Source organism: Atractosteus spatula, chromosome 3 (assembly GCF_055471065.1).
Source record: "Atractosteus spatula isolate fAtrSpa1 chromosome 3, fAtrSpa1.hap1, whole genome shotgun sequence".
NCBI classification, from domain to species: domain Eukaryota; kingdom Metazoa; phylum Chordata; class Actinopteri; order Semionotiformes; family Lepisosteidae; genus Atractosteus; species Atractosteus spatula.
The window spans coordinates 46,718,873-46,731,744 of NC_142708.1; the positions used below are offsets into that span (position 1 = coordinate 46,718,873).

The following is a 12,872-nucleotide window of genomic DNA, read 5'->3' on the forward strand; positions in this document are numbered from 1 at the left end:
TAATACAATGCTGAAGTCTTGACCTAGATGGGTCTAGGACCTAGAACACCTACAGTATTTACCACTGTACTGAACCATATGAATCTACAGGTCAATACTGGGGTTCAGAACTGCTTCATATCCTTACATTCAACACACTGTATAGCTGTAATAATAGTTATTTCGCTTAAACTATGGAAACTAGAAGGAAGACCATTATAATTTTCTATTTCAATCTCCTGCAGAGATTCGATTACTGTAAGCTCTTGCTTTCTTGCGTTAAAAGCATTTCCTTTCTTGGATACTTTGTTTATCTTTGTATGTTTACAGTGTCAGCAAAAGAGTTACTAACCGTAGCGTGGACATTTAGCGCTCGATTTCGTTCAAATCTCTCCGGCTCCAGCTTGTGCACTCCCATGGAGGTCTTCTGGTAGTTCCACGTGGTTACACTTAAGAAACCACGATGACAAGCAACGATACCATCCCAATCACTCTGACGTGCGGTCTCTAAATTAATTAATTTAAATAATTATAGTAACACCACAATTCTCAAAACAGCTTTACAATGATTTAGCATTATACCAGGAAAAACACAGATGTTAAAGAGAAACTAAAACGTAAAAGCCTAACTGACAAAACTCCAAGTACACCATGACTCTTCACCTTCCTATTCTGTATTATAAACATGAATGCAGGTCTGTGTCATTTCAGTTATTTAAATGAGGCAAAACTTTGGTCTTTTTCTAAGGAGATTAACTGATTCACAAAGTATCAACAGGCGTAACGTAGAAAAGAGTTTTCATTAAACGTCATCAAGTAAACATACAGACGAAAATAATTACTCACTATAAAGTGATGATTAACATTTACAGCATGAACAACAAATTGCTGTTTATAAACACACAAGGCTGAGTAACGTTTTCTTGAGTCTTCCTACAATTCTCGCACAAAGTACCAGACGTAAGCCAAGACACACAGTAAAAATGAATGCCTACATGTAAATATAGAATACAGTTTCCACTTAGTTATTCCTGTGGCTTACGATCATACCTGAGGCAAATGTGGTAATAGCCGGGAGCTTCATTGTGTCATACTGGAGACCCTTCTTTTTGGATTTTTTTTTGTTAATGGAACCTGTTAATGACAAGCAAAAGCTAAAAATTGATCTTTTTTTAATAGCTTAAGTACTCTTTAAATGCAGAAGATTCTAAATCCATCATCATCTGTGTTTTTACATTTGCATTCATAAACTGATTAAAAAACTATTCTAAGAAGAATATGGAAGAATACACACATTTGCAAGATTTAAAACTGAAACAACCAACTTTTGTTTGACAAAGGCTGTCTTTCTATTGGCTTTTGTAGTAAATATATGATTCATAGGCAGCAGAGTGAGTCACTTGCATCTGGCCTGCCTCAAATATTCATTTTAAATTTCATATTAAACAGTGATTCACAGCCAGGTCAATGGCTTTTCATTTATTTAGGAGTTCCACACATTGACCTGTTACTCACTTTTTTATTATTGATGGTGACATTCATAGAGAGATAATGCAGGAATACAGTGATGTGTATGCAAACTTTTTGTTACATATTAAGGTTTTCTTTATAGATCTATTCAAATTGTCTATTATTACAGAAGCTCAAATGTGACACCAACAGTGAACAGAAGGCCATGCAAACAAAAAACAGAAAGGAATTTTTCTGTCTTCTATGTGTTTGTAGTATAAACATGACCTAAATAAAACCACCTAATGGCATAGTGGCTAACCAAAGTAAATTGTTTACTAATTTCTTATCTTTTACGAAGCATTTTCCAGAAATTAAATGTCATTAAATTGCATTACAAGGCTGATACTGAATTTGATGTTTTAACTGATATTGTTTTGTAAAAAATAATACCATAAATGCTAATAATTTAGTGCATCTATGTAGTACAGCTCCTTTGTCTTTCCTACAGCATAGGTACTCGTGATTTTTTTCTTTCAAGTTAAATAATATACTAATAAAAAGTAAAATCTCCAAGTGTTTTACTACTTGAAAATATATGAACTATGAATGCATTCATTTTCCATACATTAAAGTTAAATTAGAATTGTGAATATAGGTTTTACACTGTATTCTAAAATACAGAATGAAGAAGCCAAAGAAATTACCGTGTCCCAAACTCTTATTGAACCTCTCATGAGCAATGGAAAAAGACTGCAAAGTTCCATCTTGTCCTGAAAAAAAAGTACAAACCTTAAAAACTTCACTTCTAATTTCCTGTATTGTGACTTGTGAATTAATACAATACCATCAAAAGTCCCAAAGAATTGACAGGCATTAAATATAAAACACTGTCCATTTTAAAGATTATGTATACAAACATGTCTATATCACATAGTCAAATCTCCCTCCTCTCTATTAATAGTTCATAAGATATCTCCCCAACTAAAGAAAAACAGTTCCAAAAATGTAAATTTGAGCCTGGAGAAACTAAAACAATAGATCTTATACTAAAATTCCTCGCATCCAAAATGGGAGAAAGTGATTCTGGCTACAAGGAATTTTAGGATAGATGAGATTAAAGCAAACTGATACAAAATGACACCTAGCCTAAAGCAAAATGAATCGGACTACACCACAATGATTGAACTTAAGTCATGTAAAATAATAATATAATGTTAAACAAAAAAGATATATGGTGCTCGCCATACCCCAACGAAGCTTCAGTAACAAAGTAATCCTGTGTACCTCAGTGTAAATTCACTTGTAATTCTTAACACCTAACATAAAAGGTAACACGTAAACACTATGGGAAAAATTAGTTGAATTACTGTGAATGGTTTCAGGTTCCATTTTAAATACTTCCATTCACATAGCCCAAAGCTATTGAAGTCACTGACTACCAGAAATACACAAGACAGTACCAGCACTAAGAATCTGCTGCCCGTTTTGCCCATGGTGCCTTATTCTTGTGGGTGGAGCACTGTGTCCAATGCGGCATCTCAATAAGCGACCACCACCTCCTGGAGCATCAAATATCCACACCTGTTCGAGACAAAAATAATTGTTCATTAGCTTACAGTTCTGCCTACTGGAATACATTAGTGATAGAACAGAAACACTGTTGCAAAGGTTTGCCTAAATTTTTGAACACCTGCATTAGGTATTTACATTTATCATTCATTGGTATCTACTGCATTTTTTTATTTAATCATTTCCTTTCAATGTCATTCAAATTTTGCACATCTAACCCTTTTAAAGAACTTTTTCCAATCTGTTGGGCAGCACATTTTCTTAAGTGTTCCGTGCTTCATTTGTGCTAACCAACATTGAAAATGCCATCCAAAATATAAAGATGGTACATTATTTGATTTGGGACTTGGCACTACAGTGTATGAAAAGAACAAAGCCTTTTTCATCCTGAACACAAAAGACTTCAAGGGCACCTGATACAAATATTCAAAGTCCTCACTGGCACGGACAGAGTCAGCCAAACAGAATACTTCAGAGTCAACAGTGAAATACAAACCAGAGAATTATGTGGATGTGCAGTGAAAAATGAGAACGGAAGGTGGTACATGTTTACACAAAGGGGCGTGAGAGTACAGAACAAACTACCAAGTTGTTGTTCAGGAAATAACGAGATGAGATCTTCAAATCAAATTACTGCTGGCACACAGGCTAGATGGGCTGAATAATTTGGTCTGGTCTCAAATGTGTACTGCAGATCTGTTTAGGACATGACTTGGTCAAGAGAACTACAGCCTCAATGAAAACACCTCTATCCTGGGTGGTCAAGCTGAGGGGCTCTCAGAGTAAGCTTAAGAGCTAATTCTCTTGAGTATATTCCACATCTACTGAAAAACTATGGAAATAACCATGTAGATCAAATAAGGAGGGTGTAAATGCTCAATTTATGCAACAGACCAACTATTTGTTTACTGTTGGGTATTAAAATTTGAAAAGGCAATGGAAAAGATTTCTTCAAGTCAACATTTTCTTACACTTCCTTCAGGGACATCCTGCAATACAAAGATATTACATACCCTAATGGCATTATCAGCTGCATTTGTAATAAGAAGAGGCTCTCCTTGAACAAATGTAAGCCCTGCAATGGCAGTGTTGTGAGCATTCCTCATTTGGGCAATGAGTTTCTTGTCTTCAAGGTCCCACAGTCCAATGTGCCCAACAGGGCTGCCAGCAGCCATAACTGGATGGCCATCTTCAAGAAAAATAACACAGAGCAATACATAAGATGCTGTTTTCTTAATCTGAAAAAAAAATGTTTACATATTTATGTTCTACATTTATGTAACATCTGAACAAAATTCTCTATGGACTGTACTCCGTTTTCGCCTGAAAACACCTTTAAGGGTAATGTAGTTATGATAATAGGACATAGAATAGGATAATATTCATTTATCCTTAAGTACACAGTTTTAGTTAATTTAGTTAACTACCTAATTCAGTTACCTTTACAGGACAATAATAATATTGGTTAGGCCTACTGTCACCACAATATTGTCTTAACCTGCTGTGCTTTAAGAACACAATAATGTACACTTATTGTAAGAAGCAATCTGGGTGTTACCTGTTCTGAATGATATAGCAGTAATTGGGCCCCAGTCTTGCTGGAACTTCATTAATGTCTCATCATACTTAATGTTGTGAACAATAATCTGACCAGATGATAATCCAACACCTACAACATCCACTGCTGGAGCCTTAACACATATAACAAAAAACAACATTAGGTCTTCCAGTGAAAGGAAAGAGAGAGATATGCAAAAGTCCAAAGAAACAAAGTACATACTGGGCACTAAGACTAAAGGTAACTCAATTCTGCACATTCTTGCTGTTTCTAACAGTTGCCGACTAACACAGGTTTATACATTGCAGATTAAACTGCAAACACCGATATGTTTTACGGAGTTACAGCACATCCAAGAAACAGACTTCTTTAAATCCAAATGACGCAATTATAAGTGAACTGGAGATACTGTTGTATGCAAAAGTGTAGGTATCCCTGGTCGAATTGTATGTTTCAGTGAATCTCTAAGTGAAAAGAAGTTGACACAACCTTTGAGTGGTACAAACTTTAACATGACATCTTTCTGCAAAATGAATGCACAACTAGTATCTATTTACAGTTTTGGAGATATTCAAAATAATAAAACAGTGTACATGGCACAGGCAAAAGTTTTGGCACCCTATCAATCAGTACTTAGTAACATCTTCTTTGAAAGAAATCATAGTTTACAAACATTTCCTGTAGCCAGCTAAGAGTCTTTCTATTTTTGCTTTTGGATGTTTTCCCCCCCCCCTTCCTTGCATAATTCTTCTAGCTCATAAATATTCTTAGGCACTCTTGCACGTCTGTGAAGGCAAATCATAAACCTTAATCTTTTGTTCCGGGAAGTACTGGTTGATTTTGAGGTATGTTTTGGATCGCTATCTTGCCGAAATAAACAACCTCTTTTCAGCTTAATTTTCTTCACTGACTGTGGGACATTAGCTTCTAGGATTTACTGATATTTAGTTGAATCCATTCTCCCTTCCAGCTGCAAAATATTTCCTGTGCTACTGGCTGCCACAAAACCCCAAAGCCTAACAGATCCACCCCTATGCTCAACAGCTGACAAAGTGTTCTTTTCTTCAAATGCTTCACGCTATTTTCTTCAAATGTATCTTCTGTGGGTGGTTGTGTCCAAAAAGTTATTTTTTCCCCCCAAAGTTTCATCAGTCCACGGCAATTTGTTCAGAAAGTTTCCATCTTATCAAGATTTTGTTTTACATACTTCAGACGGAGACTTTTTGTGATGAGGTTGTAGGAAAGATTTACTTCTGACAAATCTCCTATGTTGCTGTTGTTGTATTACGTGTTTAAAATGGTTTTAAATGGAAATTCCAGAATGAATGGTACACACACTCCTTATCTTTTCAAAATATTATATTACATAAGAACTTACCTGTGTAAGAACTGACACTCCTGAACTCCAGCCAGAGAATGTGTATAGAAGTTTGCTAAAGGAAATATGGACAGAAATACAATTATACTATAGTGCTAAAAGTGTAAATGTCACCAATTTGACATTGATCCTCAAAAAGTTGTTATATTTAGTGATGACAAATCATCGGTTTTTCTTTTGCATTTAAATAATGATGACATTTTGTGATGTGATCATACAACTATTACAAAGTGTATGCTATAGTTATATTCCTCTTAAAAATGTATGCAGACTATAGCAAATTACCTGTAAATCTACTAAGAACTCATTAGCAAATGTTAAAATGTAAGAAGAAGCAATTACTTGGATTTGACATTCCACAACTGAAGTCCTCCCTGGCTGCTTCCCAACAGGATCTTATTCAGATAGGTACTCGGGTGCATTATGGCAGACACATCAAATGTTGTTTTATCAAATGTTATCTGCAAGTACTCCTCTGAAAGAAAAAATATAAAGGCATTTGTCAGTGATGGATGCGTTAGGGATAATGACACTGGATATCCTCCATAAAAGAACTGTTACCATTAGATTAAAACAAATATTTAAGATATCTCATCTCTAAAGTTTGTCTTTCAAATAATATGAACTGTCAAATTAAAAATCATATATACGTGTACCTTCTGACTGTACATCCCAGATAATGAGAACATTGTCTTTGTCCACTGAAATCATGTGATCTCCAAAAGGCAGCAAAAGATGAACTTCTGCATTGTGGCCTTTGTAGGTATGCACCACCTGAAAAATACATAAATACAATGGATTTAGGACCATCCAAAGTAATATTTAGAAAAAAACATACAGTTAATCACTTTTTGAATAGTCTTTAATCATTTCCTTTATATTTAGCACTTTAAGTAGCAGCTCTAGTTGTAACTCATTAGATACCCTACAATGCATGCAGCACAATATTCTATATTCATGTGTGACAAGATGGTTTGTGTCAGCTGCTCTGATTGAACACATCTTGTCAGAATGTTGGCAACCACAAAAGCTATGCTTCCCATATTAAACCCTTTTCTTTTTCTCTGCAGTAGCCATGTTACATAGCCCCAGTTCTGTTTGAGCTCCTATTCAGAGGAACCAATGAGATGAACCCAAGGTGATATAATTCTAGGTCTTCCTTTTCTCGGTAGTGTCATTGTACACCTGCACCCGTGATTTGAAAAAGGGGCCAACGGACAAGGTAGTGTGAAGTTACACTCTGTGAGGCAGACTATTACAACATCACTTAAGTTTTATGCTATTCAATTTCCTCTCTTAGTAAGCCCTGAAGCAGAAACCCTACATCTGCAATCAAAACCTTACAGTGGTGCTAGAACGTTTGTGAATTTTCTGTATTACTGCAAAAATTTTACCTTAAATGTGATCAGATCTTCATCAAAGTCATAAAAATAGTTAAAGAGAACCCAATAAAACAAATAACACACAAAAGGATATACTTTTTTCCATTCATTTATTGCTCAAAATGATCCAACATTAAATGTCTTTGTCGGGAAAAAGTATGTGAACGTCTAGGATTATCAGTACAGTTAAGGGGGTAATTAGAATCAGGAGTGTCAATCAATATGATGACAATCAGGTCTGAGTTTGTGTAGCCATACCCTATTCTCAAACCTTGTCATCAAGCTCCAGGACCTGCGACTGAACACCTCCCTTTGTAATTGGATACTGGACCTCTTGACGGAACGTCCGCAGGTGGTGAGGGTGGGCACCAACATATCCTCTACCCTGACTCTGAACACTAGAGCCCCCAAGGCTGTGTGCTTAGCCCTGTCCTTATTTACCCATGATTGTGTCACCAGGCATAACTCAAATTCCATCATAGTTTGTGGACCATATAACAGTCACTGGCCTGATCCCAGATGAAGAGTCTGCATACAGGGAGGAGGTTGAAACCCTGGCAGCATGGTGCCAGGAGAAAAACCTCTCTCTGAACATCAGTAAGACTAAGCAGATGATTGTGGATAGGAAACACCAGGGAGGGGATCACATACCTATCTACATCAGTGGGACTGCAGTGGAGAGGGTCAGCAGTTTTAAGTTCCTGGAAGTTAACATCACGGAGGACTTAACCTGGACCCACCACACCAACATCATGGTCAAAACAGCACAGCAGCACCTATTCTTTCTCCACAGGCTAGTTCGGCATGCCGTGACATGTCCAGGCCAACTTCTACAGGTGCACTATTGAGAGCTTCCTGACTGGTTGCATCACTGCCTGGTATGGGAACTGCTCCGCCCAGGATCGCAAAGTACAAGAGAGAGTGGTGAAGTCAGCGCAGCTGATGAGCGGCTGTGAGCTACCAAACATCCAGGATATCTACTCAGCTAGATGTCTTAAGAAGTCCAGGTCCATTCTCAAGGACCCCAGTCATCCCAGTTACAAACTGTTTTCTCTCCTACCGTTCGGTAAACAATATCAAAGCATTTGGTCAAAGTCCAACAGATTACGCAACAGCTTCTACCTCCAGGCAATAAGACTGCTAAATAGCCAACCTGCAACTCCTTCAGCAAATCACCCGTAATGACTACATGGACATACAGTTTTCATTGCATTCGGCATACTGCACTACTTGGACATAATATATTGCATACACCCTGGACACATAACAGATCTATTTATATTGAGTTTTGTCTGAGTTTATTTTATTCAATTTCTATTGCATTATTATCTATTATTATGCAACCTTAATTTTGTGATTTTTACCCCCCCGGTAAGCTTATAGAAAAGACATTTCATTGCCAGCAACTACTGCTGCATGCTGTATTGTTGTGCATTTGATCAACTTTGATTGATTTAAAAAAAACATAAACCTGAGTCTTTACTACCAAAGTCTGGTCTTCACCATACAGGTTTGTGAACGCATGCCATGCCTCGATCAAAAGAGATTTCTGAGGACCTCAGAAGAAGAGTTGTTGATGCTCATCAGGCTGGAAAAGGTTACAAAACGATTTCTAAAGACTTTGGGCTTCACTAATCCACTGTCAGCCAGATAGTGTACAAATGGAGAAAATTCAACACTATTGTTACTCTCCCCAGGAGTGGTCATCCAACAAAAATTATTCCAAGAGCAAGGCATATAATATTCCGGGAGACCACAAAGAACCCCAGGGTAACGTCTAAGCATCTGCAGGCCTCTCATGCACTGGCTAATGTCAGTATTCATGAGTCTACCATCAGGCAAACAAGAATTTTGAACAAGAATAGTATGCATGGGAGGATAGCAAAGAGGAAGCCACCACTCTCCAAGAACAACATTTAAAGTTTGCTAAAGACCACCTGGATGAGCCAGAAGTCTACTGGAAAAATGTTCTGTGGACGGATAAGTCGAAAATAGAACTTTTTGGCTTAAATGAGAAACTTTATGTTTGGCGAAAACCAAACACTGCATTCCAACATAAGAACCTAATCCTAACTGTGAAATACGGTGGTGGCAGTATCATGGTTTGTGGCTGTTTTGCTGCCACGGGACTAGGACGGCTTGCCATCATTGATGAAACTATGAATTCTGGATTGTAATCGGCAAATTCTACAGGAGAATGTCAGGGTATCCATTCGTGAACTGACGCTCAACAGAAGGTGAGTCTTGCAGCAAGACAAAGACCCTAAACACACAAGTCAGTCTACCAAAGAATGGTTGAAGCAGAAGAAATTTCGCGTTTTGGAATGACCGAGTCAAAGTCCAGACCTTAATCCAATAGAAATGTTGGGCAGGACCTGAAGCGGGGAGTTCATGCAAGAAAGCCCACCAACATCACTGAGTTGTAGCAGTTCAGTAAGGAGGAATGGGCCAAAATTCCTCCAAGCCTGCTGCTCAAGGGGGTCACACCACTTACTGAAAGCATAGGGTCACATACTTTTTCCAAAAAAGACATTAAATGTTGGATCATTTTGATTAATAAATGAATGGAATAAGCATATCCTTTTGTATGTTATTTGTTTCATTTGGGTTCTCTTTATGACTACTTGCATTAAGTAAAGACTTGGATGTGTGTTACTCAACTCTAATAAAACGAGTTAAGTTTTGTTCTGCTGAGTCTGTTGTTTGGAGGCAACAATACTGACAGGACTACTATAACTTCAGCACTTTACTCAGAGGATTTAAAAATTTGCCTCAAAGACTCAGCATGTAACCTAGGCGTCACAGTAGACACAATAGAAATATTGCAAAACTAAGGCAGTTTCTCTCCACTCAAGACACAGAAAAATTAATACATGCTCTTGTATACAGCAGGTTAGACTACTGCAATGCCCTACTATCAGGGAGCACCCATCACTCCTTCAACACCTTACAGCGAATTCAGAATGCAGCAGCTAGAATTGTTACCAGGAGCAGAAAGTACGACCACATATCCACTATACTTAGCTCTCTTCGTTGGCTTCCTGTCAGGTACAGGGTAGACTTCAAAATCCTTCTACTAACTTACAAGGCTCTCCGAGGTCAGGCACCTGTCTATCTAATGATGCTTATTAATGTATACAATCCAAGTCGCCCGCTTAGATCACAGAATGCAGGTCTTCTTCATATTCAACGCATTAATAAAACAAACAGTTGGCATTGTATAATGTTAGCCTGCCCAAAGGGGTTGGGCAGCCAGTTGACCTTGGACCCCTAGAGCTTTTTTTCTCCTTACTAAGGAGTTTTTGGTTCCTCTCCTCCATTGTCTTCTGGTCTTTTCTGTTCTGTATTCACAACTTATAGGGTCACTTGCTTTGTTAAGTGCCTTGGGGCAACCTTGTTGTAAAAGGTGCTATATAAAAATAAATTGAATGGAACTTAGATGAATATCTGATCACAATTTAGGTCAAATTTATGCAGATATTTAGAAAATTCAAAAGGGTTCACAAACTTTCTAGCACCACTGTACATCTGCAATTATACAATCTATTAATACGAATGGTCTGCATTAATTTAAAGCAGAAAAAATGTAAAACAAAAGCATTTATGGAATGTTCATTCAACAGTTTTTAAGAGATCTGTTTTGAGTTTCAACATCTCAAATAAAGAAACCATAGTACATGCAGTGAAAATAATAAAAATGTATTTGGACTTTATACAGTATTTTGTTTCTTTAATTTCTGTACTGTATCTTTTTCATCATCAAATAATGGGAAACATTGTTTAAAGGTTACAATGACAAATATACAGTATCTGACAATTATTTGTCTAGGTTTCTGCTGCTTCTCAAGAGCTAAAAGGTCTCATAGTACAAGTTCAAAGTGACTTTGCAAAATGAGGTGATTAAAATAAAACACCAAATTAAAGCTGATCACATTTTTATTATCAATGTTCAATATTTTTTTAATAATGAGCAACATTTATGGTTGGAATCCCTGTTGGTGTCACTTTTCTAACTGTGTACTTGTTTTCTTTATCAATAGCAATTCAATCAATCAATAAGATAATATTTCAGGTGGGTAGCTGCGTCAGCATGCGTAGGCTGCAAAGGAACAAGTAATAGGTTTATTCCATGCTGAAAAAAAGAAGAAAGAGAACACAACGTTTCGGCCGTGGAGCCTTCTTCAGGTGGAGAAGAAGGCTCCACGGCCGAAACGTTGTGTTCTCTTTCTTCTTTTTTTCAGCATGGAATAAACCTATTACTTGTTCCAATAAGATAATATACAAGGTACCTACCAGAATATATCCCCAAACACCCCACCCCCAGGAAAAGAAAACACAAAGGAAAGACATACAAAAAGTTACAACAAAAATAGAGAAAAATGTAATCAGCACAAAACAGCTCACTAAACAATTCAGGATAAAAAATGTAGTTGCTTTTAATTCAATGTATAACTAGCTTTTATCAGATAATTGATTTACATAGATGTAATTTAGTGCATCTCTGTGTACTAATCTGAGTGAGTCATAACCGTAAAAAGAAAGTGGATACAGTGTTATTAAATACTTTCACTCTGGGATGTTATCCTATAAATCTGATATGACTAAGACCAAGTAAAAAGGTCTTTGGGCCTTTATGTTAATCAAAATGCTGATTCACTTGACCTTTCCCCAAGAGAATTCGATAATGTTCTGATAACCCCCTTGTTTATAACTATTTTCTGATTACCTTTTGAGGGAAGATAAGCAGATTATACTTTAAGCCTTGGCAAATGGTTTTAGAAAATTAATATTCCACTATTTTACAAAACTACTCATGCATCAAAATTACATAAAAGTTTGAAATATCTTAAATAAAAAATACTCAAGATTTGATTTGCTCAAGAAATCAAATCAACTGGTTATAGCCTCAACATCAGCTAGCTGAAAATTGCTACCTTTATATAGAAATGTGAAAAATGTTGCTCGAAAATCAAAAGCAGTTACAGCCCAAGTGGCCTTTGATCTGAAATGCATTTTTTGCATGGCAACTCAAATTGAGAATGGAAAAGCAACATAACTGATGGCAACAATTAATGGCTTGACAAGTTAACATTTTGGAAAAGAGTAAATTACTGCTTTATTTTCTACTATTCAGATTTATCTGCATGCCTTTTGTATTATTTTCCTCACTAACTTGTTTTCATTATGGAGAGTCTGGCTTTCATGATGAAAAAAAATATAGGATGTTAAATAAAGATAATTTTATAAAAGAAAAATTCAAAAGAACCCAATGTAATTTGCTTATCCCACAAACTGGAGAAATGAAGGATTTTTTTTCAATCTTCCCACCACAATCTAAAAATTATTTTACTTTACTAGATAATGACATAGAACTTTAATTTAGATTAATTTATCTAATCATCCCATTACAAATCTCAATAGCTCATGTACTTCATGATGCAATCTGCACTAATACGTAGAGTCAACTGCATTCAGACTGTGAATATTAGGACAGGGAAAAAACACAAGTAAAATAAATGAGAAAACATTTTCATGAATTCACCAAAATAAGAAG

General features: G+C 36.5%; 1 protein-coding gene across 1 annotated transcript in view; it reads right to left on the reverse strand.

Annotated features, from left to right (window-relative positions):
• The window catches only part of wdr36 (WD repeat domain 36), a 65,772-nt gene that overhangs the window by 35,157 nt on the left and 17,743 nt on the right, over positions 1 to 12,872 (reverse strand). The window contains exons 4-12 of the mRNA XM_088911751.1: positions 6,593 to 6,710; positions 6,279 to 6,411; positions 5,937 to 5,991; positions 4,559 to 4,691; positions 4,014 to 4,189; positions 2,892 to 3,012; positions 2,136 to 2,201; positions 1,030 to 1,113; positions 332 to 486 (exon numbers count right to left, since the gene is read on the reverse strand). Of these exons, the coding sequence (XP_088767877.1) occupies positions 332 to 486; positions 1,030 to 1,113; positions 2,136 to 2,201; positions 2,892 to 3,012; positions 4,014 to 4,189; positions 4,559 to 4,691; positions 5,937 to 5,991; positions 6,279 to 6,411; positions 6,593 to 6,710 (1,041 nt within the window). The remainder of the gene's footprint in view (positions 1 to 331; positions 487 to 1,029; positions 1,114 to 2,135; positions 2,202 to 2,891; positions 3,013 to 4,013; positions 4,190 to 4,558; positions 4,692 to 5,936; positions 5,992 to 6,278; positions 6,412 to 6,592; positions 6,711 to 12,872) is intronic.